This window comes from Haliotis cracherodii, unplaced genomic scaffold, assembly GCF_022045235.1.
Source record: "Haliotis cracherodii isolate W230 unplaced genomic scaffold, xgHalCrac1.p SCAF_11, whole genome shotgun sequence".
In the NCBI taxonomy this organism is placed as follows: Eukaryota; Metazoa; Mollusca; class Gastropoda; order Lepetellida; family Haliotidae; genus Haliotis; species Haliotis cracherodii.
The window spans coordinates 48,023,753-48,050,864 of NW_027266266.1; the positions used below are offsets into that span (position 1 = coordinate 48,023,753).

The following is a 27,112-nucleotide window of genomic DNA, read 5'->3' on the forward strand; positions in this document are numbered from 1 at the left end:
TTGTAGTTGCAGGAACAGAAATAGTCAGCTGACGCCAGTAATGATAACGTGGTCTGAAGCTTGTATTTGGTATTGCCTGCACCATCCACTCTGTTTGTTGCAGCAACAAGTTGCAAATGCGGTTGTAACAAGCATCTACCAGCGTGAACTGTCAAAGATGGTAGGGTCGGAACGACGGTACCCCAGCGCCCCACCCACTCCAGTCTCTTCCTCAAAACCCCATAGAGACAGTGAGAGCACACGACGGAGTTTGGATGGAGGTCGCACATCACGGAACTCTACCAGTTCTATTGAGAGTGAGGCATCTGCCCAGGAAATGGTTGCGCGGATATACAGACAAGAGCTGGAGAAACTGGCTCGGGCGGCGGAGAGTGCGGGAAACATTGCTGCCAGCTCGATGTACCAGCAGGAGTTGGCCAGGATTGCCCACCAGGCTCAGATAACCAACCTGCACAGCCCCATGAGTGCTCATGATCAGCCAAGCTCCGCAGATGGACAGAACGGTTTCAGTGTGAAAGCGGAACCGCCTGACAGTACTTCGGATGACACTACATCTCACATCAACAACTGTGGACCAATCGATCTCAGCAAACCGCATAACTCACCTCCCTCATCTACATCCTCCTCTTCGGATACGCCTCACTCCGACTCACGCCATGCAGGAAGTGCCTTCTTTCTTGTCCGCCCACGCATCAATGGGCATGACAGTTACGAAAACCCCCACTTTGCCCAGTACGGACCCCATGCTGAGAGCCTATCTCCGCTCCAACGCATGCAGAATATAGCGAACTCACTCAGCTCACGCCCAAATCTCAATGTGCCAACATCGAAGCCTCTCCGAGCAGTGCTGCCACCAATAACACAAGAACAGTTTGATAAATATTCTAATGTGAACACTGATGAGTTGGTGAAAAAAGTGAAAGAGACACTTAGTCAGTACTCCATAAGCCAAAGATTGTTTGGTGAGAATGTGCTGGGACTCTCACAAGGCAGTGTTAGTGACTTGCTTGCCCGACCCAAACCATGGCACATGTTGACACAGAAGGGGAGAGAACCTTTCATCCGCATGCAGATCTTCCTGGAGGATGCCGAGGCCATCCCCAAACTGGTGGCGTCGCAGTACCGCATCCCCCCAGACAAGTTGATGCGGAGCCAGGGTCAGAATGTGCAGGAGTCAGGGGTGCCGATGCCCATGCCCGTCTCCATGGCAGGTATGTGTGTCTGTGTGCGTCCTCGTTTAGCCTAGAGCCTGGTGTTGTAGTCAGTTGTAGATAGAACTTCACAAGCATAAGAGTAGCTGTCGAGACTTGCATGATCCTTCCTGATGATATCGTTTCCATTCTTCATCCCATGTGATGAGTAGATGATACTGTTTTGATGTTAACAATGATCTTGGATGTTTTGGCTATGTGAAATACAGTTGATCTAGAAGATAAATGGTAGGTATCGGCAAGCTGTATCACCTCCCTGTTAGGAGAGTGGATCTGACAGGGGAGGTAACTGTGTGACTGCACGTGTTGAGTTGTAGCATATCCTGATTAGTGACCTTCCTGATCCTCAGACTCTAGTTGGTCTGATCCTTCTGCAGCTCTTGCTCCAGCCGACCTCAGACAAGTGCTATCAGAGGGTCCTCATTATACAGTGGGCAGAAAGATTTAGAACCTCAGTCAGCGGGGTGCAATCGTTTTTACTGAAATCAACATGATTGTTATTATATTATTTAGCACAGAAGAATCAGTTCTTAATTTTGCTCTTTTTTACTTCATGGAATCCATGTTTGACCAATCGTTTTGGACTGACAACCATCTGAAAGCTGTAGATAACAATGCATTGTAAAAAGCTACTGGGACCTAGAACAATTATTTTTTCTGTTGCATTTTTCACTTTTATGATACAGAAGTAAATCTTTTGCATTTTTACGTTCTATATTTATGGTAAAATTAAGACCAGCATTACACTTACAAAAGAATTTTTCAGTCCTTTTTCGCTAATCTGTAAATCCCATCAGGACCTTCACCATCTCTGATGTTGACTCATTAGCTGCAGCAGTGAGAACAGTTTGTGAATTGTCAGCACATCCCGAGACTCGGCAGAGCAAGAGCAGTGCAGGGAACAGATCTGACGATTTTGGAATCTGTCTTTGCTTGTAACATAGTTTTTGTTTCTCCTCTTATTTTTGTTCTTTAGATATTTTGCATTATGTTCACTTGAGAATTCTTCATTCAAACTCTGTCATCATATTCATTCCTCCATCATCCATCGCTCCATCATTCATCGGTCATCCATTGCCCATCATTTGCCCATATGTCATCTCTGCTTGTCTAACTCGCTGCTGCCTCCTACCTGCTTCCTAGTGCAGTGATACGCTGCAAAAGCTTCAGTTAGTAGGGTAACTTAGATATCCCATCCTATCATACTTTGGGCGGAAGGCTCGCCTTGTGGTTGAAGCGTTCACACGACAAGTCTTAAACCAAGGTTGGATTCCCCTCATTTGTACAATGGGTAGAAATATCACTGAAAGTGAAGTAAAACCATACCCACTTTATTTTAGGATCTAGAGCCCCAAACCATGAGTCTACAAGCCCCCAAATGATTTTTGGATCCTTTTCAGTAGATTTTGGTCTGTTCACAAAGACCTGACGTTTACTGAACCAAAAGGGATTTTACCAGCCTCAGACTTTGACTGGTGGCTAAACTGGTGGACTGTTTTCATATTTATGCTGAAGGAAAGGTGTGTGGCAGGACTGATATTCCTGCTTGGTGGCTGTAAAGACACATTGGCACATTGTCATGGAAACAAAATAGTATCAGTTTTAGTAACTTGAGAATAACAAACAAGCTACAATTTTTATTACCTGATCCAAGTGAATTGGTTCACTTCGGATAAATAACCAAGGGACATAATCCCTATTTGTGAGTTTTGAGGAGGCTCTGATTTGTATCTACAGTGAAGGGAAATGTTGTTCTTGTGAACAATATTATTATTTGTTGACATTACGAACAGTGGATAACTTTCATGTTGGCACAATATAGAATGACGACATTTTGAATTAACAAGCAATTATGATGTGACCCTTTAACTTGGGATACACCAAGAGCTGATAAGAGAAAGCAAGGGATGGTAATTGAACTGATGTTTTGGGTAGGATGATACAACCAAAAAATAGTGTCCATCCTTTGGGGCTAAGTTCAGCTGTTCAAGCTTCAGAAATAACCACATGTTCATCGTGGAATAGCCACCCCTTCATTATGGTATAGCCCATTCTCATCCTTCTGTTCCCAATACTAATACCTGCAATTCTCTTCAGCCTCTCCTGCTTCTTCTTGATGTCCTTCAACAACTATATACCCAGTTCCCACCTCAGGGGCACCACACGACATCTTACACAGCCACCATCACCACCTCCACCACCCCTACCACCATCACCACCTTCACCACCCCTACCACCATCACCTACCACCACCACCACCCCTACCACCATCACCCCTACCACCATCACCACCACCCCTACCACCCCTACCACCATCACCCCTACCACCATCACCACCTCCACCACCCCTACCACCTCCACCACCCCTACCACCCCTACCACCATCACCCCTACCACCACACCTACCACCTCCACCACCCCTACCACCATCCCCCCTACCACCACACCTACCACCTCCACCACCCCTACCACCCCTACCACCATCACCCCTACCACCATCACCACCTCCACCACCCCTACAACCTCCACCACCCCTACCAACATCCCAACTACCACACCACCCACCATCACCACCCACCATCACCACCTTCACCACCCCTACCACCATCACCTACCACCATCACCACCCCTACCACCATCACCACCGCTACCACCATCACCACCTCCACAACCCCTACCACCATCACCACCTCCACCACCCCGACCACCATCACCACCTCCACCACCCCTACCACCATCACCATCTCCACCACCCCGACCACCGTCACCTACCATCATCACCACCTCCACCACCCCGACCACCATCACCTACCACCATCATCACCTCCACCACCCCTACCACCATCACCATCTCCACCACCCTGACCACATCACCACCTCCACCATCACCACCTCCATCATCACCACCTCTACCACCATCACCACCTCCACCACCCCTACCACCATCACCACCTCCACCACCCCTACCACCACCATCACCACCTCCACCACACCTACCACCACCACCCCTACCACCATCATCACCATCACCACCCCTACCACCACCATCACCACCATCACCACCTCCACCACCCCTACCACCACCAACTACATCAGCTACACCTCCTACAGTACCACCAGACTCTCCCCAAACTACATGTGATGTCATCCTAGACAACCACCATCACCACCACACACCAAAACACACCACCACCGATTGACTGCCTCTGTGGTCTTGTTGATAAATTATCTCCAAGGAAAGTGGAAGGTTGGTGATTCAAAGCCATGGCTACATCATACCAAAAGACATTAAAAGATGGTATCTGTTGTTACCCTGCCTGGCATTCAGCATTAAGGAGATAAAACGGTCGGCTTGGAGTCTGTATGATGTGTCTGAAGGTATCCATTAAAAACTGCAGCATGGTATCTCAGTGGGCTAGCAATATGAAACCCTTGTAAGTCCAGACTGGTACAAGCAGCTACACACACATCTGCATTCACATCGCTGTATAAGCGCAATAATCTTCAACACAACGTTAAACCCGATTTCACCTCACCTCCTGTTTTGTCATCTCCCCATTCCCATGCCATCATGAGTCTCCTCAGTTTCCAAGAATATCCTTCACTTCCACGCCATGGTATAAAGTAATCTGCCATTAATCTCACTCCACATGTTTCTATCTTTGACACCTTGTACTTACGTCTTTCTGAAACATCCGTTCTGCCCTTGTACTAGCTCTGTGTTATTGTGTTCCCTCACATTATACCATCCACTGTCACCCTGCTCATATATGCCATCCACATCTGAATCATTGCATCTCTTGTCCTCCTTGCAAATGTATCTAGTTTTAGTCCTTCATTTACACATTCTTTCAGACACAACCTGCACTCAATCATCTTTCTCATTGCATTCATCCTGACCATCACACACTTATTCTCACAGAAGCAGAGTATGTATCTCTCCTACATCTTTCTCTTACTCTAATAACCTTTTCTGGCATGTCTGGCATCACTCATCCACACATCACTCACTAATCCATCACTTGCACATCACTCACTAATCCGTCACTTGCACATCACTCACTAATCCGTCACTTGCACATCACTCACTTATCCGTTACTCAGTAATCCATCACTTGCATGACTCACTAATCCACCATTCACATCACTCACATAACTCACTAATCCATCACTTGCATGACTCACTAATCCACCATTCACATAACTCACATCACTCACTAATCCATCACTTGCATGCCACACTAATCCATCATTCACCTCACAATTCACTTGCACATCGCTCATCCATCCACCATTCTCACATGTCTCATATCACTCACTCATCACTTTCCCTCCCCACCTATGCTCTACCATCTCTCCTGGCATACACATCGCCATCACTCATCACTTTCCCCCTCCACCATCTCTGGTGGCATACATCTGGTCCATCACTCATCACTTTCCCTCCCCACCTATGCTCTACCATCTGTCCTGGCATACACATCGCCATCACTCATCACTTGCCCCCTCCACCATCTCTGGTGGCATACATCTGGTCCATCACTCATCACTTTCCCTCCCCACCTAGGCTCTACCATTTCTTCTGGAATACACATCGCCATCACTCATCACTTGCCCCCTCCACCATCTCTGGTGGCATACATCTGGTCCATCACTCATCACTTTCCCTCCCCACCTAGGCTCTACCATCTCTCCTGGCATACATATCGCCATCACTCATCACTTTCCCCCTCCACCATCTCTGGTGGCATACATCTGGTCCATCACTCATCACTTTCCCTCCCCACCTAGGCTCTACCATCTCTCCTGGCATACATATCGCCATCACTCATCACTTTCCCCTTCCACCATCTCTGGTGGCATACATCTGGTCCATCACTCATCACTTTCCCTCCCCACCTAGGCTCTTCCATCTCTCCTGGCATACATATTGCCATCACTCATCACTTTCCCCCTCCACCATCTCTCCTGGCATACATATCGCCATCACTCATCACTTTCCCTCCCCACCTATGCTCTACCATCTCTCCTGGCATACATATCGCCATCACTCATCACTTTATCTCCCCACCTATGCTCTGCCATCTCTCCTGGCATACATTGCCATCACTCACTCACTCACTCATCCTGTCACCTGCTGTGCTCCCTCCAGACTGTCTCTAGTTTGCTGTTACCGTTTTGTTTTCCGTAGAGCCTCCACCTCCTCTGCCCACCACCTGTCCTCCTACTGAGAAGACTTCCTCTCGTCCCCCCAACCACCGTAGCTCTGCACCACCTAGCCATGCGCCCTCTCTCGCCACGGCAGCTGCTGTTGCCGCGGCAGCAGCGGCAGGTGACGTCGTCTTCTCTCCTCACGATCCACCTCCACGTAACTGGGGCAGTTTGGCGTTCCCCTCCTCCACTCTGGAGGTGATAGCCATGACGTCTGAGATCGATACTCTGGGGCTCACCAGTCGAGTTAAAGATGTACTGCAGTTCCACAACTTAGGACAAAAGCTTTTCGGCGAGGCTGTACTAGGCCTGTCTCAGGGCTCAGTTAGTGAGCTACTGTCAAAACCTAAACCATGGCACATGCTCAGTATCAAGGGGAGAGAACCCTTTATCAAAATGCATCTATGGCTACGGGACCCGCAGAGTGTAGAGCGACTAAAACATTACCAAAGTCAGATGAAAGGTAGGTCTGCCCCATATATAGAGGCGCCTCCATCCACAAACTAACGAACATTTTCTTTAAATAGTGTAAGTCAGTCAGACAAGCACATGCTTTTCCTAAAACCAGTTTAACTCTACAACTGAATATTTGACTAAGCCTTTGAATAGTGACACATGTACCATTGTAGAACAGGATTATGAAATAACTGTGAGAGTGCTTGCTGCAGTATACATACCTCTGACGATAACGCTAACACAGACATTCAAACTTCAGACTTAGTGAAGGAGAACTACAGTGAACTAATCCTCAAATACTGGAAACATTTTGATACCAGTTCAGATATAACAGACATTATGCACAATACAATACCCTTAACCGAAGAAGGGAAGCCGTAAGGTCATGCCTGGAGGCAAAGTTGATCATTTTTCGAATGATGACATTTTGAGGACTCCTCTGTTTCCGGAAAGTCAAGTTTGTCCGCTCTATTCTGTCCTCACCCATCCTTCGTCTGTCAGCAATACCAGTCTCTTGTTGTAAATATAGAATGGGCCTGTAGGTTTCCTTGATACAGGTTGCCCCACTAACCAGTCTGTCCACATAAGGCTATTGTGATTACTTTACCACTGTGTATAATGTTGTAGACAGATTATGCTGCAGGTTGTCTCTATCATAGCTGCCCCACTGTCCTCATTCTGCACCACAACATGAGTTTATTATTGAGACATAGGCAGGAGATTGTAGTATTCTCTTGGTCAGCTACCATCCTGTCCAGCAATCTAATTGGAATAAATAGAATAGCCTCTAGGTCAAATTTAGCCCTTTCTTATCAGTGTTGTTACAGAATAACTCTTGGTCCCAAAAGACTGCTGTTTTAGACAGAGATCTATTGAGTAACCTTGCTGACACATCGTATCTCCACCCTCTCCATCCCTCCTGTCACAGAGGCTCCTCTAGGGCCACATTGGACTACAGTTTTAGATAGACAGAGATCTATTGAGCAACCATGCTGACACATCGTCTCTCCGCCCTCTCCATCCCTCCTGTCACAGAGGCTCCTCTTGGGCCACACTGGACTACAGTTTTAGATAGACAGAGATCTATTGAGTAACCTTGCTGACACATCGTGTCTCCACTCTCTCCATCCCTCCTGTCACAGAGGCTCCTCTAGGGCCACACTGGACTACAGTTTTAGATAAGGAATGATACTAATAGTAACCATGCTGACATCTCGTCACGCCACCCTCTCCATCCCTCCTGTCACAGAGGCTCCTCTAGGGCCACACTGGACTACAGTTTTAGATAAGGAATGATACTAATAGTAACCATGCTGACATCTTGTCACGCCACCCTCTCCATCCCTCCTGTCACAGAGGCTCCTCTAGGGCCACACTGGACTACAGTTTTAGATAGACGTAGATCTATTGAGTAACCATGCTGACATCTCCTCACGCCACACTCTCCATCCCTCCTGGCCACACTGGACTACAGTTTTAGATAGACAGAAATCTATTGAGTAACCATGCTGGCACATCGTCTGTCCACCCTCTCCATCCCTCTGCCATAGAGGCTCCTCCAGGGCCACACTGTTTTAGATACACAGATACAAGGAGTAACCTTGCTGACACATCGTGTCTCCACTCTCTCCATCCCTCCTGTCACAGAGGCTCCTGTAGGTCCACACTGGACTACAGTTTTAGTTAGACGGAGATCTATTGAGTAACCTTGCTGACACATCTTGTCTCCACCCTCTCCATCCCTCCTGTCACAGAGGCTCCTCTAGGGCCACACTGGACTACAGTTTTAGTTAGACGGAGATCTATTGAGTAACCTTGCTGACACGTTGTCTCGCCACTCTCTCCATCCCTCCTGTCCTCTAGGGTCACACTGGACTACAGTTTTAGATAAGCAATGATACCAGTAGTAGTCCATCCTTCCTGTCATAGAATATCCTTCGGGGCCACACTGTTTTAAATATACAGAGATAATACAAGGAGTAGCCCTGCTGACATGTCGTCTCTCCACCCTCCCCATCCCTCCTGTCAAAGAACATCCTCCGGGGCCACACTTTTATAAATATACAGAGATACAAGGAGTAACCCTGCTGACATGTCGTCTCTCCACCCTCCCCATCCCCACCACATGCAGTCCTCCTCTCAGGCCTTTACTATAGCTGTAGCCACACACCACCTAGAGTAGCTTGTAGCTGCCTGCTTTTAGTAGTCCTAGTTAGAGGAACAGTAGAGCAAGTCACATTGAAATTGATTGAAGTATCTTTACACATTTGTAAATCTTCTAAGCTGCACTTTTGATTTTAATTTGGTAATTGTATTTGTTTCATGTAACCTTGGATATCTCTTAGCTTCCCCTGTTTCTTGGGTTATAACAGAGCTTTGTTTCTTGTCTCTTCAGCTCACCGACGGAGGAAGAGTAGCTTGGATGAACGGTGCTTTGACTCACCCACTCAGCCAAAACGACCTCGGGTCTTTTTTACAGAAGAACAGAAAGATTCACTTCGCCAGGCCTATGCACAGGACCCCTACCCAAACCAGAGCACCATTGAAGCATTAGCTAATGATCTAGGTGTTGGTGTGAAGACAGTTATAAACTGGTTCCACAATCACCGGATGCGGGCCAAACAGCAGCACCATGCAAGCGGCGGAGGAGGCACCCCAACCCAGAGCGACACCAACAGCATCAAGGCAGAGCCTCAGGATGAAAGCTCCAATCAAAGTGACATGTCTAGTGCTTCAGGGGACACAAACCAGTACCAAAGTTATCAAAACAACGAAACGAGTCAGTGGATGTTTCCACGCTTTGAACCGGTGGCTACTCCGGGAGGTCAGAGGTCACCAGAGAGCAGGAACAACTCAGTGAACAATGAACAAGAAATGGCAGATGATAAGAACGATTCCGAGGAGTCGCGGGTTGACAGTGTAAGTGAAAGTCAAGTGTTCCCCGATTCGGACGACAAGAACCTCCCTCCTCCACCAACACCAGCCTCGGGTGTTAATAAACGGAAACGGTCAAACCCACAGAGAGTGTACGAAGGAACGCAGTTGGAACGAATTAAAGCAGCAACCATAAAGAAAGCAGCCAACATGGAAAAGTTTGATGGGGATGATGAGGCAGAGGAGAAGGAGAACAAGGAGATCGAGGAGAACAGCAATGACAGTAATAGTAACAGTGTGACGGACCTGACCCTGAAGCGGGGCGAGCACGTCGACAAAATAGAGAAGTTGCAACGTGCTATTGAGACAGTCGAGGAGAACTGGGAAGAAATAGACCGTGATGCAAGTATCGAAAAACTACAGAAAAACATCGAATCTAGTGAGGATGAACATTGGGAGTTCTGATAGTGATGCATTGTGTTTTGCATCTAGGCCTGTGTGTGAGGGGTACTATGGCTGAAGGGAGGTGTGCCCTAGCCGGTGTGCTGTATGCTCACATAAAACCAGACACACCCACACACATGCCCTTTCGTTCGCTAATTATGACATCTTCTGTAATCATGGCATGGCTACCATTCTAGACTGCCAAGGGTAAAACGACAACAATCTATTTTTGTACTCATCGTAAAACTCAAATATATTATCTTTTCTACTTTCTGATGTAAATGTTGATGTTGTGCAACACGTGTACAGTCTATATCCATTTATACTAATTATTTGTGCCAAGTCGGTGGGTTGTTGACATCATGACATGATGTTGTACCTCATGGTGTTGACTCTGCCTGTTGCCCGGCCTGGTCAGAGTGTGGTCAGTGGGGCGACCTCGATAGCAGGTACAGGAGGTTCTAACTCTCATATCAACACCTGTACGTATATCCTATCAGCTTTCTTGTATATTCATCAGCAGCCACTGACCACTGTTTGAACAGGAGGAAGGCAAAGTCAATCATTGTTAAAGCGTCTGTAGACTGGGAAGCAGGCTTATACATGCTGGGAGGGGGAGGGGGACACATGGACGACGTGTGAAGCCCCCCACCCCTGCTGGTCCTGACTCTCCCTGCTGGCGACTACCTCACTACCTCGTGTGTCAGGGCCCTGCTCACTCACTCACTCACTCACTCACTACCCATGTTAACTCACTCATCCCACAGGGCCTTAAATACAAAAATAGAGTAAAACATTATGTTAAAGAAATCTGTTTTTTCCAGTGCTTAGTACTGAGAATTTTTTCCGACATGTTTGTTTATGCTGCTCAGCCGGTTTGAGCATGTTTGTTTTGATTGGTGAAAACATTGGGAATTTAAATTAATTTCTATACAGTAATAAGTATTCAAGGTTTTTTTTGTGTTTTTTTTTTTATGTTTCCAGTGATTTGATCAATTGATATGAAATTTATTTTTTTCGCATCCATCAAAACAGGGATATGCATAGAAAAATATTGTTTCCATCTTCAAGATCTCTATTTTGTTAGTGCCTTTTGCCACTGGTCTCCCCAAGTGAAAATTTACAAAATTAAGAAAATTATCATGGTTGAGTTTAGGTCTGGCCCAAAGTATGTGAGTAGTGAGGTGGTGGGCGTGTCACTCAGTGTTGCCCTGTACTGAGCAGGCTGTGGGGTAGGTGTGAAACTGGCAGGGATGAAATTGACTTGCAATGTAATGGGAAGTTCCGTCACTACCTGCAGAGCTTTCTGATGTTAAACAATTGCCAAAAATACCCATCTGATCATTAATGTCATTATCGATTGAATATTTTCATCTGTTTAACACAGTTTTATATTCAGATTTGTTTTGTCTGTAATGGATTACCTGAACTGGGTCAGATTGTGTCCATTACATGCAAGTCAACACCCATTGGGCACGCAGTGCCACTCTTGTCACCAGCTTCAGTTGTCTCCCTTTGTTCATACAGGACTGTCAATCATGTACTAATATTGTGGTGCTAAGCTTCAGTCTGAACAGATTGAGGTCCATGGAAATGTGGAGATATTTTAGTCTTGTGTTTCCCATGTTAAATCATGTCAAAATAACCCTGATCGTTGTGCTTGCTAGTTGCACCGCTCGGAGCCAAATACATCACTGCTTCTGTATCAGGGGCAGCTCATGTTAATGATACTTTGTAGTGCTCTCTTACTCCTTTCATTCTCATTACAAGGGAGATAACTCCTTTGCCAAGGGAGACCACCCCTTTGCCAGGGAAGACAACTCTTTTTTTCTTCTTCATGGTTTAAAAGTGTGACAGTTCACCTCTCAGGTGTATTGACAACAAAGGGGGACAACTCCTTTCTTTCTTCATGGTTTAAAAGTGTGACAGTTCACCCCTCAGGTGTATTGACAACAAAGGGGGACAATCTGGCTGGAATTTGTGTTGTGTCTTCACTTCAAGTGATTCCTCTTTCTTTGCAGTTTGGATATTGTGGGAATGAACTTTGCTCACTGACTTCAGATCACTGTAACTATCTATGCACTATGTCCTACTACAACAGCTATTTCCGCAATCTTCCACTTCAATATATGCACACCAAAGATCTAGTCTTGTTGAGGAGTTGTACCCTTACACTTACTTTTACATTGTATATTGTTGTATGTGTCGACCGCTATGTTATATTTGCTTGTTTGTACATTACTTGTAATACTGCCAAAGTAGATAGTCTCCTTGTAGTAACACCTAGGAATGTAGTTATATACACATGGCTCAATCAGCAGACTCAAGTCAGTTTTCATCCTAATGGCTTTTACTTCTGATATTTTGATTTTGACTGTGAGTAGTGTTTGTGTTACCATGGTTACGTGCAAGTTATGTGTGCAATATCACAGCCAGTGTCTACAAAGTCCACCTATGCAGGGAGAAACTGATAAATTGTACAAGTGATTTATTAAATGAGATATTAAATCAAAATAATTGCCTTTTGTGAGCCAAACGTAGTGATTTATATTCTCCAAAGGAGAAATATTTGTGCAATATTTAGATTGAAACTGATGCCTAGATGGCCTTCTTATACGTCTGACTGTATTTGTTGTATGTTAAAGACTTCTCGAGAAGACGATGTTTCAGCTGTACGTAGTGTTAAGCAAGGAGCCTATGTCATGAGACTGCAACGGTCAGGCTGTCAGTAGGAAAGTAAATGTTAAACCATGAAGTTTTTAAGAAAGGACTTCTTGATACATAGTAGAAGAAAGTTAAGAATATTCTGGTGCGATGTCACACAGGGTAACAGAGCTACCAAGCTGCCGTAGAAGAATCTCGCAATGCCCTAAATGATCTCAATGTTGAGTTTTGCAATTCTTTATCATAAACGCTCATGTATTCTATTCTAGTTCATCTTCTGGACCATATTTGCAATTTGTTCATCTATTGGTCCCTATTTTGGGTTATAATTCGTTCGAAAGTAGATGTAGTGAAACATTCATTGAATATTTGTGTGCACTTATTGAAAACATGTCAGAAGGTAATCTTATGGACAAATGTAAGATCAATGAAGAAACTGTAACCATAGATACATGTGAGTCTGTGATTTCTGATAATTACTAAGGCGGCGCCAGCATGTTCTGTGGTAGCGGTCCAGTGCGCTGCCAGATGGGCGGACCGCGGAACAGGCGGAGCAGCTTCTTCAACTGTTGTGTGGTGTTGGTGGTTGTGTGTGACACAGCTGTAACCTCGGGATGGTTGTGGTTCTACCGTGCCTATGCTGGGCTGGCCTCCCACTTCTTGCTGTCTGGTACAGGCATATCTGTAGTAGTAGGTGTACTCCATACCAGTGACCAGTGTTGTCAAGTCGGACATGACTAGCCCCCGGTGTCATACCAGCCTTGTGTCGGTATACATACTAGCCTCTATATAGACGTATATGACTAGCCCCAGGTTTCATACCAGGCTCGTGTTGGTATACATACTAGCCTGTATTTAGACGTATATGACTAGCCCCCGGTGTCATACCAGCCTTGTGTCGGTATACATACTAGCCTCTGTGTAGACATATATGACTAGCCCCAGGTGTCATACCAGCCTTGTGTAGGTATACATACTAGCCTCTGTGTAGACATATATGACTAGCCCAAGGTGTCATACTAGCCTTGTTTAGGTATTACTAGCCTATTTGTAAACGTATATGACTAATCTCAGGTGTACATGACTAGCCTTGTGTAGGTATCCATACTAGCCTACTTGTAGACGTATATGACTTTACTCAGGTGTCCGTACTAGCCTTGTGTAGGTACACATACTAGTGTATATGTAGACGTATATGACTAGTCTCAGGTATACATGACTAGTCTTGTCTAGTTGTAGATGACTAGCCTATAAGCAGCTGTGAAAGACTAGCTTGCTGTTGGTGTAAGTGTCCGTGACTAGCTTCAGGTGTACATGACTAGCCTCAGGTGTATGATTATCGAAGTGTACATGACTAGCCTCCATGGAGGTGTCAGTATTTGGTTCTCTGTAGGTGTACATGTCTAGACTCTTTAGGTGTAAATTACAAGTCTTATCAAGGTGTACATGACTAACTTTAACTAGCACATACACATCCTTCATTTAGGCCTACATGACTAGCCTTGACTAGTTATTCATGAATATCCTTCATTTAGGTTACATGACGAGCCTTGACTAGTACGTAAATATCCTTCATTTAGGCCTACATGACTAGCCTTGACTAGTTGTGCATGAATATCCTTCATTTAGGGTACATGACGAGCCTTGACTAGTACGTAAATATCCATCTCTTAGGTGTACATGACTAGCCTAGACATAGGGACTGGCATAGGGGTAGCCAGGACGACCGCCTCACCAGGTTTCAGAGTTGGGGAAAGTGTTGCAGGACTATTGTAGAATGAGAAAACCTGAAATCCAGCACAGATACAAGAAGTGGTGGGCCTAGCCTTTAAATTGCTCTGTAGCCTCCAGTAGAATATTTTCTAATATCACTTGTTAGTCTTGTCCAATTCAACTTACATCTATCCTGTCATTTTCACTGTTTCAGCTGTTTCATAATTGACATTGTTGCATTTTGATCTTCTCAGTATGCCATTTGATTGAGATAGTGCTATCTACCCGTAATGTTTACAATTACCAAAGCTTTAATTTACATATTGTTAATTTAGCATTTTGCATTTGCTAGTGTTTGGACGTCCTTGTGAGCCAACAGCCTATATGTTGATAGCAGGGTGTGGGGAGTGGTGGAAGAATGGCCGAATGATTGACCCGACTACACTATGGGCTGTAGGCTCATTGGGAAAGGACCAGTGTTTTGATACAAAATATTAACAGAAACATCTGTAAAATGTACTGAATAATTTTCATGTGGTACATCACAATTAGCCTGACAATAGTCACAGTTATCTCCCTTACTTACAGGAAGAGTTTTAGTTTAGGCATTTATATGACTGGATCATGCAGCTGTAGACAGCTGCTATGGAAGCAGTTGTTTTGTTGACACTAACTTGTTGCCAAATGTTTTGTTTGTATGACTGATCATGTTTCGTTTTAAATACTGAAATGTTTACGCTGGAACAATTTAAGGGACATATGGTTTCTGTTCAGGGTTTTAAGATTTATTTGTGTTTTGTTTAAGACAGGGCACCTTCCACTTTCACTGTCCAAGAGACCTAGTAGGTCATGCTTCCTTCTCATTGACCGCTACCAAGAATATTTTTATCAAACCATCAACTCTGAGACATATTAAAAAAGGTTGATTTAATGGTCCATCTTTTGTATAGGTTGTAAGCGATCAGTAATGAAGTTTTTGATTTTTTTCCCTTTTCAGTACGGAAGGTAGAAATGACTATTACCTACTCATTTTAAACAGTAACGCTCAGAAGAATGTAGTCCAGTTTGAATCACTTGTGCCTGCATGTTGGCTGCAGACTGGGAGTTCACCCTGTGGACTGGTCATATAACATTGGACAGGATTAGGGAGGGTCAATTATCAGTACAGGTTCAGGGTAGTGCTGTCCAAGAAATAAAAGATAGCGACAAAATTTATTTCAAAATGTCACTCATTATGTTTTGTCATGAACTGTTTAGGGGTCATGTGAAAATTGTAAGAAAAAGGCAAAGGGGATGCTAGGTATGGGGAGGACCTTCCTTTTCCTGCGGTGTAAGATCTCATGCCCCTCCTCCCTATAATAGAGGTGGTCGGGTAGCCTAGTGGTTAAAGCGTTCGCTCGTAATGCTGAAGACCCGGGTTCGATTCCTGACATGGGTACAATATGTGAAGCCCATTTCTGGTGTCCCCTGCCGTGATATTGCTGGAATATTGCTTAAAGCGGCGTTAAACCATACTCACTCACTCACTCCTCCCTATAATATATGACCAATCCATAGAGGGAATCTCATGCTTGCATCAGCAGCTTGCTCCTGCAGTGGGCAGAGAGTCGGTGTGTGGCTAGGGTAATGCAATCATTTCATAGACGGGGATCTGTCCTGACTCCATCACAGCCCAGTGGACGTGACCACATGACAAGTAGAGATATGTTCACTTAGTCATTAGCTAGGATTTAGTTACAAAACCTAAACATATCTAAATGTTCGGCACTTTGATTGTATATTTTTATACCTGGATAATTAATTGATTGATTGATATTACTGCCTGGCACATTGAGTTGAGGAATGTTGCAATAAATGATGGCTTGAAGCTAGGCCAGTGGTGTTGCAATCGGTAATGCATTCACGTTTATGTTGCTTTAACTCATTAACTAGCCTGTGTATCATTCATTGTGCAATAACCACTGTATATACACCTCATATTTACACAGGAATTCAGGCTTATTTCCACCACCTGCAGCTAAGTGCGCCATGTCGACTTGCAGCCAGTATGGGCTGTCAGCACAAGCTGGATCATTGTACAGTGCTGTCAGTACATGCTGGATCATTGTACAGTGCTGTCAGTACAAGCTTGATCATTGTACAGTGCTCTCAGTTTAAGCTGGATCATTGTACAGTGCTGTCAGTATAAGCTGGATCATTGTACAGTGCTGTCAGTACAAACTGGATCATTGTACAGTGCTGTCAGTACAAGCTGGATCATTGTACAGTGCTGTCGGTACAAGCTGGATCATTGTACAGTGCTGTCAGTACAAGCTGGATCATTGTACAGTGCTGTCAGTACAAGCTGGATCATTGTACAGTGCTGTCAGTACAAGCTGGATCATTGTACAGTGCTGTCAGTACAAGCTGGATCATTGTACAGTGCTTTTAGTACAAGGTGGATCATTGTACAGTGCTTTCAGTACAAGCTGGATCATTGTACAGTGCTGTCAGTACATGCTGGATCATTGTACAGTGCTGTCAGTACAAGCTGGATCATTGTACAGTGCTTTCAGTACATGCTGGATCATTGTACAGTGCTGTCAGTACAAGCTGGATCATTGTACAGTGCTGTCATAACAAGCTGGATCATTGTACAGTGCTGTCAGTACATGCTGGATCATTGTACAGTGCTGTCGGTACAAACTGGATCACTGTACAGTGCTGTCAGTACAAACTGGATCACTGTACAGTGCTGTCAGTACAAGCTGGATCATTGTACAGTGCTGTCATAACAAGCAGGATCATTGTACAGTGCTGTCAGTACATGCTGGATCATTGTACAGTGCTGTCAGTACGAACTGGATCATTGTACAGTGCTGTCAGTACAAGCTGGATCATTGTACAGTGCTGTATGTACAAGCTGGATCATTGTACAGTGCTGTCGGTACAAGCTGGATCATTGTACAGTGCTGAGTAGGAACAAGTTACATTTCAGTCTGGTGCTATTGGAAGGACAACATGTTGTGATGAGATGGAGTTGGGGTAGGGATATAATTCTTAGCAGGGCTGATCTCTTCTGGGGTTATGTGTAGAGGCACGGTTGTTCTCATGGACTTGGTTGGGTGGGGAGGCAGGCATTTGCAAGGGTGGGTTGCACCGGTAGCTTTCAGGGGTACAGCTTCATTCTAGTGGGCAGGGTGCAGCTTCATTCTTGTGGCCATGGTGCCGTGGTAACTGTCTTCAAGTGGGCATGGTGGTGTGGTTAATGCAGGGTGCAGAATTAGCTTTCTTCGGGCGGCCAGGAACGGGTCTCCTTTGGCATTCATATCATTCTTATTTTGGGAAATAGGCAGTGAGGGGTCTTTTTTGATGGGCATTTGACTATTGTTTCTCTGACAAGCTCATTAAAATCTGATCTTTTACCCCTGTGCCATACCTCTCTTCATGAAGACCGTAGTAGGTTACGTCTGCCAATCAGCCAGTCAGCATCAAGGCTTCTTAATTTTCTGTACATGTGAGCAATGCAATCTGTATAACGATAACAAATAGATCAGGGAAAATCTAAACTATTATGTTGCTGTGGATATTTTGGTAAGTTCTGAACGCCATAACATCTACACTCAAAAGGGTGTACTATTGAGGGCATATTTGTCTTCTGTGGCGGTTTTCTTTTGCTATCATCGAAAGATTAATCATTTTAGAAAGCTGACATCTGATTTGTCCAAGAACCCACTCATCCTTCATTTTGATTGGTCAGTCAATTTTCACTCAGGGTGAACCTGATGTGACGTATGGAGGTTTCTTCAGATGTAAAAGACGACTATGTTTGTCGTAAGAGGCGAATAACGGGATCGGGTGGTCAGACTCGCTGACTTGGTTGAAGCATGTCATCGATCCCAATAGCGTGGATTGATGCTCATGATATTAATCACTGGATTGTCTGGTCCAGACTCGATTATTTACAGACCGCTGTCATATAGCTGGAATATTGCTGAGAGCGGCGATAAACAACCAACCAACCAACCAACCAATCTTCAGCTCTTGAGGCACAGAGGTTTCTAATCGTAGTAAAAGATCTGATCTTAATGGGATTGTTTTTTTGATAGATCGCTCAAAGCTTTTCTGATGCACAGGGATTTTGGTTCCTTTATGTAAGGAAATTGTTATTGTTACAGTGAGGGGATAAGGCTTATCGGAAGGGGCAGGGGTTGTTTTGATGACATATGATGGCTTTGAGTGTTTTTTGGGGTGTGGTAATTTGGTGGCACAGCAAGAGACGATTGGAAGAGTTCTGGTGCTACAGTATAGATGGAATGGCAGTACAGTGATTTGTATTGGACTTGAATGTAGGTAGATGGGTGTGTTTATCACTCAGAGAACAGGTACCGTGGTAGTTGTAGTCCTGAGTTTGCTGTGCATGTCGATCCAGTTTATGGGTTTTATCTTGTTTTTCTGAACACCCCTACCTGAACTTTTGTTCTTATTGTTGATGCTATTTTGTTACAGTCAAAGTTTTCACGTTTAATAGAACTGCATGGTCAAGGACACATGCAGGAGTGACTTGTTCGTGCTTGGCACTGTACTGGCGACACAGGTGGCGCTTTCATTGATATTAACAAAAACATGGCAGGGGGCGGTGCAACTTGGGTTGGGGGTGGGAAAGGGGGGTACAACTTGGGTGGGGGAGGTGCAACTTGGAATGAGGGGCAACTTGGGTGTGGGCGGTGCTATTGGGAATTGGGAGGTGCGACCTCGGAAGGTGAGCAGTTTGTGAGTTTGGATTTGAAAGGTGGAGTGAGTAACGAAATGGGACTGTGCAACGATGGAAGGGTAGGGGGACGAATGTACAGTAGATGTAGCCGAGAGGGGACTAGTGCAGCCAGCTAGTTCTTTATGTTATTTTATTATTGTGCAATTGACAATATAATCAAAATGTATAAGACAATCCATTATCTGTCAAAGTGTATGTTAATTATATTGCTTTGAGTTTTACTGGAATGTAGGCCTGCTACATTGAGTATTTGCTTGAGCTTGTAGACTGCCATAGTATTGTACATAGAAACGGAGAGTTATATTCAGATATAGAGTTTATTATATCTTTGTATGTATTGATGTACTCAAATTACGCAGAGCTTGTGTTGTAGTTGTAGACGGTACCTGACTGCCGACCCCTCTCATAGTACAGTGGTGAGCAGTATTTTCTCACCGGATAGTGATGCTGGGTGCCCCTTCAGGGTGGGGATGGGGTGGAGGAAGGGATGGTCACACCCATGTTCCTCCCTCATAACAAATATACATCATGAAATCATAAGCAGATACATTTTAGATTTCACAGTATGCTTTTTATATTTTATTTGTTAGCATTTATCAGTTGAGTTATCTCAGTGCAAAAATTATCTTTTTTTAAGTGTCAGTTTATAAACTGATGCACATTGTTTTTGCATTTTCCCAATATTACCGTAACCTAGTTGAGATATATTTTATGCAATCGTGTTTCAAAATAATGTATTTTTAGTTGTAACAAACATTTTGCAGGTACTCCCTACATATCTAAAGCTAGATTGTAAGTTGGAGGTGGCCAGCTGAGCGGAAGCGCATCCCACTGGTTGCCATGGCAACACCAGTGTCGCTGGCCGCGTTACACTCCCTCACAGGTTACACGACAAACACACCTCATCCAATATATTGTCATCATTGTGCATATTTCTCAGTAAAATCCTTCAAATGCAAAATACCAAATGCAATGTATATCATTTGTACCAAAGATGTTTTTTCTTCTTTTTGCTATAAGATAGTGTATTAGCACTGAGTAGCCAGCCAAATGAGGTCTGCCTCTGAAGAAGAAGAAGAAGAGGCACTGTGTTATGTCAGGAGATACGATATTGACTTTATGGTTTACAGATTTTTTTAACCAATTGGCTTGAGTCCGGTAAAATAAAAATAAAAATAGATTTATATGCCTCCTTTATTTTAATAGTTTGTACTACTCAAACCAAGATAAAGGACACCCGATGATTTCATATTACTATAGCTAAGCTGTCACGGCAGGGTGTTCTTTAACATCTTTTGAGTAGTATATTCAGAATGTTTGGGTTAGCGGAAGTAGTGAGGAAAATAAAGGCTAATACTTTGTAAAGTTCGTGATGTTTGGTATTTTTACTGTATGTGTTTACTTCTGGACAGGCTGTGGTCTCTTTGTAAGAGATTTGCGCTGACCAAGGACAGCATACAATGCATTTGATGAAATATTTGAAAAAAAGATCATTCAATTTGTATAATTTTTTGACATTTCAAAAAAGAATTCCTTGATGTCTAAGATGGATTAGTTGGGTAAAGAAATAACTGAAACTAGTTTTAGTTTATTTTCTGACTGTGTCTCTTGGCTAGTTGGTCGAATCTGTAAACCGATAAAATGAAAAAGTGCCGCCTTTTAACAACCTGGTTTCGGCTTTAGTGTAAAAGTCCAGTGGTAAATATATCTGTTATATCTCAGTGTGGTGTTTGCTATTGAACAGTACACTGGATTCATGAATGCACCACCTTCTATACCAACTTTATGATAATCTTTTTACCATGTATTTGTTATTTGTACAATGTATTTTTTAAGATATTTCTTATTATCAACTTATGCAGAACTGGGTATTGTAACACTCCCTTTCAGTCCTCAGTTGATTGCTCGCCTGTGTTTGGTTTGCTATGTAGTTCTGAAAGCTTGTCATTATGAACATCTACTACTAATCACAGGCAGGAGAAGGGTCTGATACCAATGTTATCCCATACACTGACTATGTAACTGTATATCCAAATAGTAATTAACTTGATAATATGCTCCACAGCTATCCAAGGACTAGGACAACGTTGTTATACATTGTTGCATGTAGCACAACGTTGTTATTCATTGTTACATAGATTGATCACCTCACTTGAAAAGAGTTGAGTTTGCCTGTGCAGTTGTGGGGTTACCCCTCGACTGCACTATGTTACATGTTAAATATTATCTAGTCTTCAATTCTTCAAGTGCATTTATATACTTTTCCTAGGTGCTTCAAAATATGTTAATAAACATATATGCAAGACTACTGACGTGTTTGTTTTTCTGTGATACTTCGGTGTTTTTGTTGATTGCCATGGTCATGGTCATGATTGTGATTATGTCATGGCAGGTGCTTTCTGTCGTGTTACTTTGTCCTGTCGGCATGAGAGGGATAGTGCTTCCTCCAAATATCGGTTTTATTGTATTGACCCTGCTCTAGAAGGTCAAATACCTTTTTCTTCTATCGACCTAAAGGGAAAGTGTGCATAACACTTAAACACAAATATGCTAACACAAGGTATTTTTAAACAAAATATCATCAACTAGGGGAAAGTGTGCAGTCCAAGTGTTATATTTTCCTATCCATCCAGTACAAAGAAAGTGGACCAATATATAAACATTCTCATATTAACAAGACACAAGGGAAAGTGTGCAATACAAATATCACATTCTTATATCAAATGTAAGGGGAAAGTGCAATACAAATACCACTTTCTCATATGTTAAATACAAGAGGAAAGTGTGCAATGCAAATGTCACTTTCTCATGTCAAATACAAGAGTAAAGTGCACAATACAAGTCTCATTTTCTCATATCAAATACAAGAGGAAAGTGCACAATACAATTCTCATTTTCTCATATCAAATACAAGGAGAAAGTGCACAATGCAATATTCATTTTCTCATATCAAATACAAGGAAAAAGTGCACAATACAATTCTCATTCTCTCATGTCAAATACATGGGGAAAGTGTGCAGTACAAATATCCTTTTCTTATATCAAATACAAGAGGAAAGTGCGCCGTACAATTCTCTTGTCAAAGACGAGGAAAGTGCACAATACAATTCACATTTTCTCATTTCAAATACAAGAGGAAAGTGCACAATACAAATACAACTTTCTTCTTTCAACCTAATTCAATGTACAAATATCATATAACATATTCTCTTTTGGCCCAAAACATTTTACAAATCTCACATGCTTTATATATCATACATGTATTTCTGTAGGTATGGGTTCAGCATTCAAATATACATGTCAGATGTAAATAATCGAGTCTGGACCAGACAATCCAGTGATTGATTTCATGAGCATCAATCCACGCAATTGGGATCGATGACAGGCATCAACCAAGTCAGCGAGTAAGTGTTTTTGTCAGCTGGTCTATAAACTGGTAGGAAGCATGTAAGTGCATGAGTGTGGTGTAGAGATGTGACCTCCTCTCCTCCTGTCACAGATCAGCTCAGCAAGCTGCAGGTGGTTTACATGGAGGCGGCCGGAACAGTCCAAGAACAGAAGTCCCTCATCACCCAGCTGGAGGAGGACCTCCGCAGTGTCAACGCCTTGTCCTCCATGTTCCGTGGGGATGCAGAGGTAATGTCCCCACCATTCCAGTATATGCTTTGTCCTCGTATGTTCAAATTGAGGTCCCATGTCCTCCATGATTCCATTTAGATACTGAAGTAATGTCCGCTCATATAATGCCATACCATAATCTACATAATAGATGCAAGTAAGTACCTTGTCCTCCAACTTTCCTGGAGATGCCATTTAGTACCTTGTCCTGCATCTTTCACGGAGATGGCATGAAGTGCCTTGTCCTCCATTTTTCCTGGAGATGCCATTTAGTACCTTGTCCTCCATCTTTCACGGAGATGGCATTAAGTGCCTTGTCCTCCATCTTTCCTGGAGATGCCATTTAGTGCCTTGTCCTCCATCTTTCCTGGAGATGCCATTTAGTACCTTGTCCTCCATCTTTCCTGGAGATGCCATTTAGTACCTTGTCCACCATATTTCCTGGAGATGCCATTTAGTACCTTGTCCTCCATCTTTTATTGAGATGCCATTTAGTACCTTGACCACCATCTTTCATGGAGATGCCATTAAGTACCTTGTCCTTCATCTTTCCTGGAGATGCCATTTAGTACCTTGTCCTCCATCTTTCATGGAGATGCCATTTAGTATCTTGTCCACCATCTTTCCTTGAGATGCCATTTAGTACCTTGTCCACCATCTTTCCTTGAGATGCCATTTAGTACCTTGTCCTCCATCTTTCCTTGAGATGCCATTAAGTACCTTGTCCTCCATCTTTCCTGGAGATGCCATTTAGTAACTTGACCACCATCTTTCCTTGAGATGCCATTTAGTACCTTGTCCTCCATCTTTCCTTGAGATGCCATTTAGTACCTTGTCCTCCATCTTTCCTTGAGATGCCATTAAGTACCTTGTCCTCCATCTTTCCTGGAGATGCCATTTAGTAACTTGACCACCATCTTTCATGGAGATGCCATTTAGTACCTTGTCCTCCATCTTTCCTTGAGATGCCATTTAGTATCTTGTCCTCCATCTTTCCTTGAGATGCCATTTAGTACCTTGTCCTTCATGGAGATGCCATTTAGTATCTTGTCCTCCATCCTTCATGGAGATGCCATTTAGTACCTTGTCCTTCATCTTTCATGGAGATGCCATTTAGTACCTTGTCCTTCATCTTTCATGGAGATGCCATTTAGTACCTTGTCCTTCATCTTTCCTGGAGATGCCATATTTAGTACCTTGTCCACCATCCTTCATGGAGATGTCATGTTTAGTACCTTGTCCTCCATCCTTCATGGAGATGCCATTTAGTATCTTGTCCATCATCTTTCATGGTGATGATGCCATTTAGTCCCTTGTCCTCAATCTTTCATGGAGATGGCATGAAATGTCTTGTCCCCCATCTTTCATGGAGATGCCATTTAGTCCCTTGTCCTCTATCGTTCCTGGAGATGCCATTTAGTACCTTGTCCTCAATCTTTCCTGGAGATGGCATGAAGTGCCTATTGCCCCATCTTTCATGGAGATGCCTTTTATTCCCTTGTCCTCTATCTTTAGCCCCCTGTGTTGAATATTGTACATTGTCTGTTTACAGGGGGAACCTGGACCAGTCCAACACGCGGACCCCGGGACTGAACTCATGGCGGAAGTCATGAAGGACGTCATCCCACCAGGTACATCCCTTCCACAGTTTGGGTTGAACCAAGCATAGGGCAACCCTTATGTAAACTGGCTGTATGGCTATTGTATAGGTCGATCTAACTTAGGTCCCTTTAAGGTTAACTAACATATTGCTGGCTGTTTTATACCAAAACCTGGCTCTGACATAGGGCCCCTTTATGTTAGCTATATAGTGCTGGCTATTGCATAGGTCAATCTAACATAAGCCTCTTTCTGATAACTGTTATAGTGTTGGGAGTGCATAGGTCGATCTAACATAGGGCCTCTTGATGTTAACTGAAGAGGTGCTGGCTGTTGCATATGTCAATCTGACAGAGGGTGTCTTTATGTTAACTGATATATGGCTAATGTATGGGTCAGGCTAATGTATGGGTCAGGCTAACATATGGCCCCTTGATGTTAACTGACATATTGCTCTTATAAACTCTTTGGTTTTATGTCTCTGTTTAGAATCTTTCAATTTCATTGGTTAATGTTTATCACATTACAAAACAGTAGGTTTCAATGCTTACCTAACAATAGAAAACTGACCCAAAAGTGATTGCAAATCATAAATCATGTGACAGGAATTGACCTGTCATCTTATCAATATTGACTTTGTCTGCTAGAAAACAACATGACGACTGCAGCCTTGGTCGGTCAGACCACCTCAGGGATCAGGTCAGACTGCCTCAGGGGTCCGGTCAGACCGCCTCAGGGGTCAGGTCAGATCGCCTCAGGGGTCAGGTCAGACCGCCTCAGGGGGTCAGGTCCAAAGATCCTTCTTTACACATGATGACCTTGCCAGAAGTATACCGTAGTGAAGATATCGATCCCTCATCTCACTCATTTTGTGCAGATAGTAATGTCGATGTTTGATGTCTCAGGAACGACAGCAGATGGCTCCCAGTCTGCTGCAGGCTCCCTGCTGCCGATCGTCCAGAGCCAGCGTGAGCGGTACCGGCTCCGGGCCCAGGAGCTGGAAGCAGTGAGTTGACCAGCCACCTATGTGTGTCATTCTTGTTGAATGGTTCAGCACAATACACAATACGCAGAAGTACTGACCACTCCATGGCAGTCATGGATCATGGCTCCATCAGACACAGTGTATCACATCATGTATACATCTTGCTTGTTCAAAGTCCTTTGGACCATAAAAGAATGTCAGTTATCTTTAGTTCAGGTCCACCTCAGTATTCCTCATGCAAACTAAAAATTATTTCACTCGGGACATAAACTTGATATGAAATTGAAGCTTCTGTAATATCCTATTCATATTAATCTCTACTTATCATAGCCTGTCATCCGGGAGATATTGCCCTGAGGGTTTCAATGACAAGTGCCCTCAAGATAACCTTGAGAGTTGCCCAGGATGTTGCCGTCAGAGTTGCCCTAGATGTTGCCTTAAGGTTGCCTTTATCCTGCTCTCTGTCCACAGCAAACCCTGAGCCAGCAGCAGCAGGTCAGTCTGCTCCAGAACGAGATTGACAAACTGCGGTCGGACAATGTCAAGCTGTACGAGAAGATCCGCTTCCTGCAGAGCTATCCAACCAGTGTGAGCAGCATTATTACTATTACGGATGTCTGTCTAGTTTTGGGGACACAGGTGGCCCAGTCGTCTAAGGCGCCATGATTTGCTGTGCAGAGTTGCGTCCAGAAACCGATGATTGTGGGTTCGAATCCCGGTTCGCCCCGATTATGTATCTAGGTTTGTCAGCACCATACCCGTGCTTTTGGGTTTCACCGAAGTGGTAAACGTCTGAGACCTGCATCACTTTGGGCTTTCCTCCCACATTAAGCTGACACGCCGTGATATAACTGGAATACTTTTAAAAGCGGCGTTAAACCCAACTCACTCACTCACTCTATCTAGTTTTCATGAGAACCTTAATTAACAAGGAACATTAATAATTAAAAACTCTTGGGGAATCCAATTGCCTTGTAAAGAGAGAACAGTTCAAGATTTTCCACAAGTGCTGATATTTGCTACTCAGTGTTTGATTAGGAATATGAATAATATTCTATGTTGCACCAAACTGTTTTGGGAAAATTATGGATAAGAAAGTCTTCCATATCCCAGCTTCCCTATTTAAAGTTGGGTGGTATAAAGTGGAATGTGATCTTATTGTTGATTACTGTTTTGTATCTGCAGTCAACATCTGAGCGAGATGACACAACAGAGAATAGGTACTCCCTGCAGTACGAAAACAGGCTGGACCCCTTCTCCACCTTCAGCAAGAAAGTGAGTAGCCCCACAATGTAGACTTGACCCCTTCTCCATATTCAACAAGAAAGTGAGTAGCCCCACAATGTAGACTGGACCCCTTCTCCATATTCAACAAGAAAGTGAGTAGCCCCACAATGAAGACTGGACCCCTTCTCCATATTCAGCAAGAAAGTGAGTACCCCCACAATGTAGACTGGACCCCTTCTCCACCTTCAGCAAGAAAGTAAGTAGCCCCACAATGTAGACTGGACCCCTTCTCCATATTTAACAAGAAAGTAAGTAGCCCACAATGTAGACTGGACCCCTTCTCCATATTTAACAAGA

The 27,112-nt window shown here is 43.8% G+C and overlaps 1 protein-coding gene across 4 annotated transcripts in view; it reads left to right on the top strand.

Annotated features, from left to right (window-relative positions):
* LOC139456571 (protein CASP-like) overlaps positions 1–27,112 on the top strand; it is a 132,468-nt gene that overhangs the window by 97,316 nt on the left and 8,040 nt on the right. For 2 of the 4 annotated variants that reach the window (XM_071238357.1, XM_071238358.1), the window contains exons 14-16: positions 104–1,211; positions 6,403–6,885; positions 9,274–13,738. In XM_071238357.1, the coding sequence (XP_071094458.1) occupies positions 104–1,211; positions 6,403–6,885; positions 9,274–10,217 (2,535 nt within the window). In that variant the 3' untranslated portion in view covers positions 10,218–13,738. Of the gene's footprint in view, positions 1–103; positions 1,212–6,402; positions 6,886–9,273; positions 13,739–22,825; positions 22,963–24,496; positions 24,576–25,448; positions 25,550–25,999; positions 26,117–26,713; positions 26,804–27,112 lie in introns of those variants that run through there. The other 2 variants (XM_071238361.1, XM_071238359.1) reach the window with 2 other exon arrangements.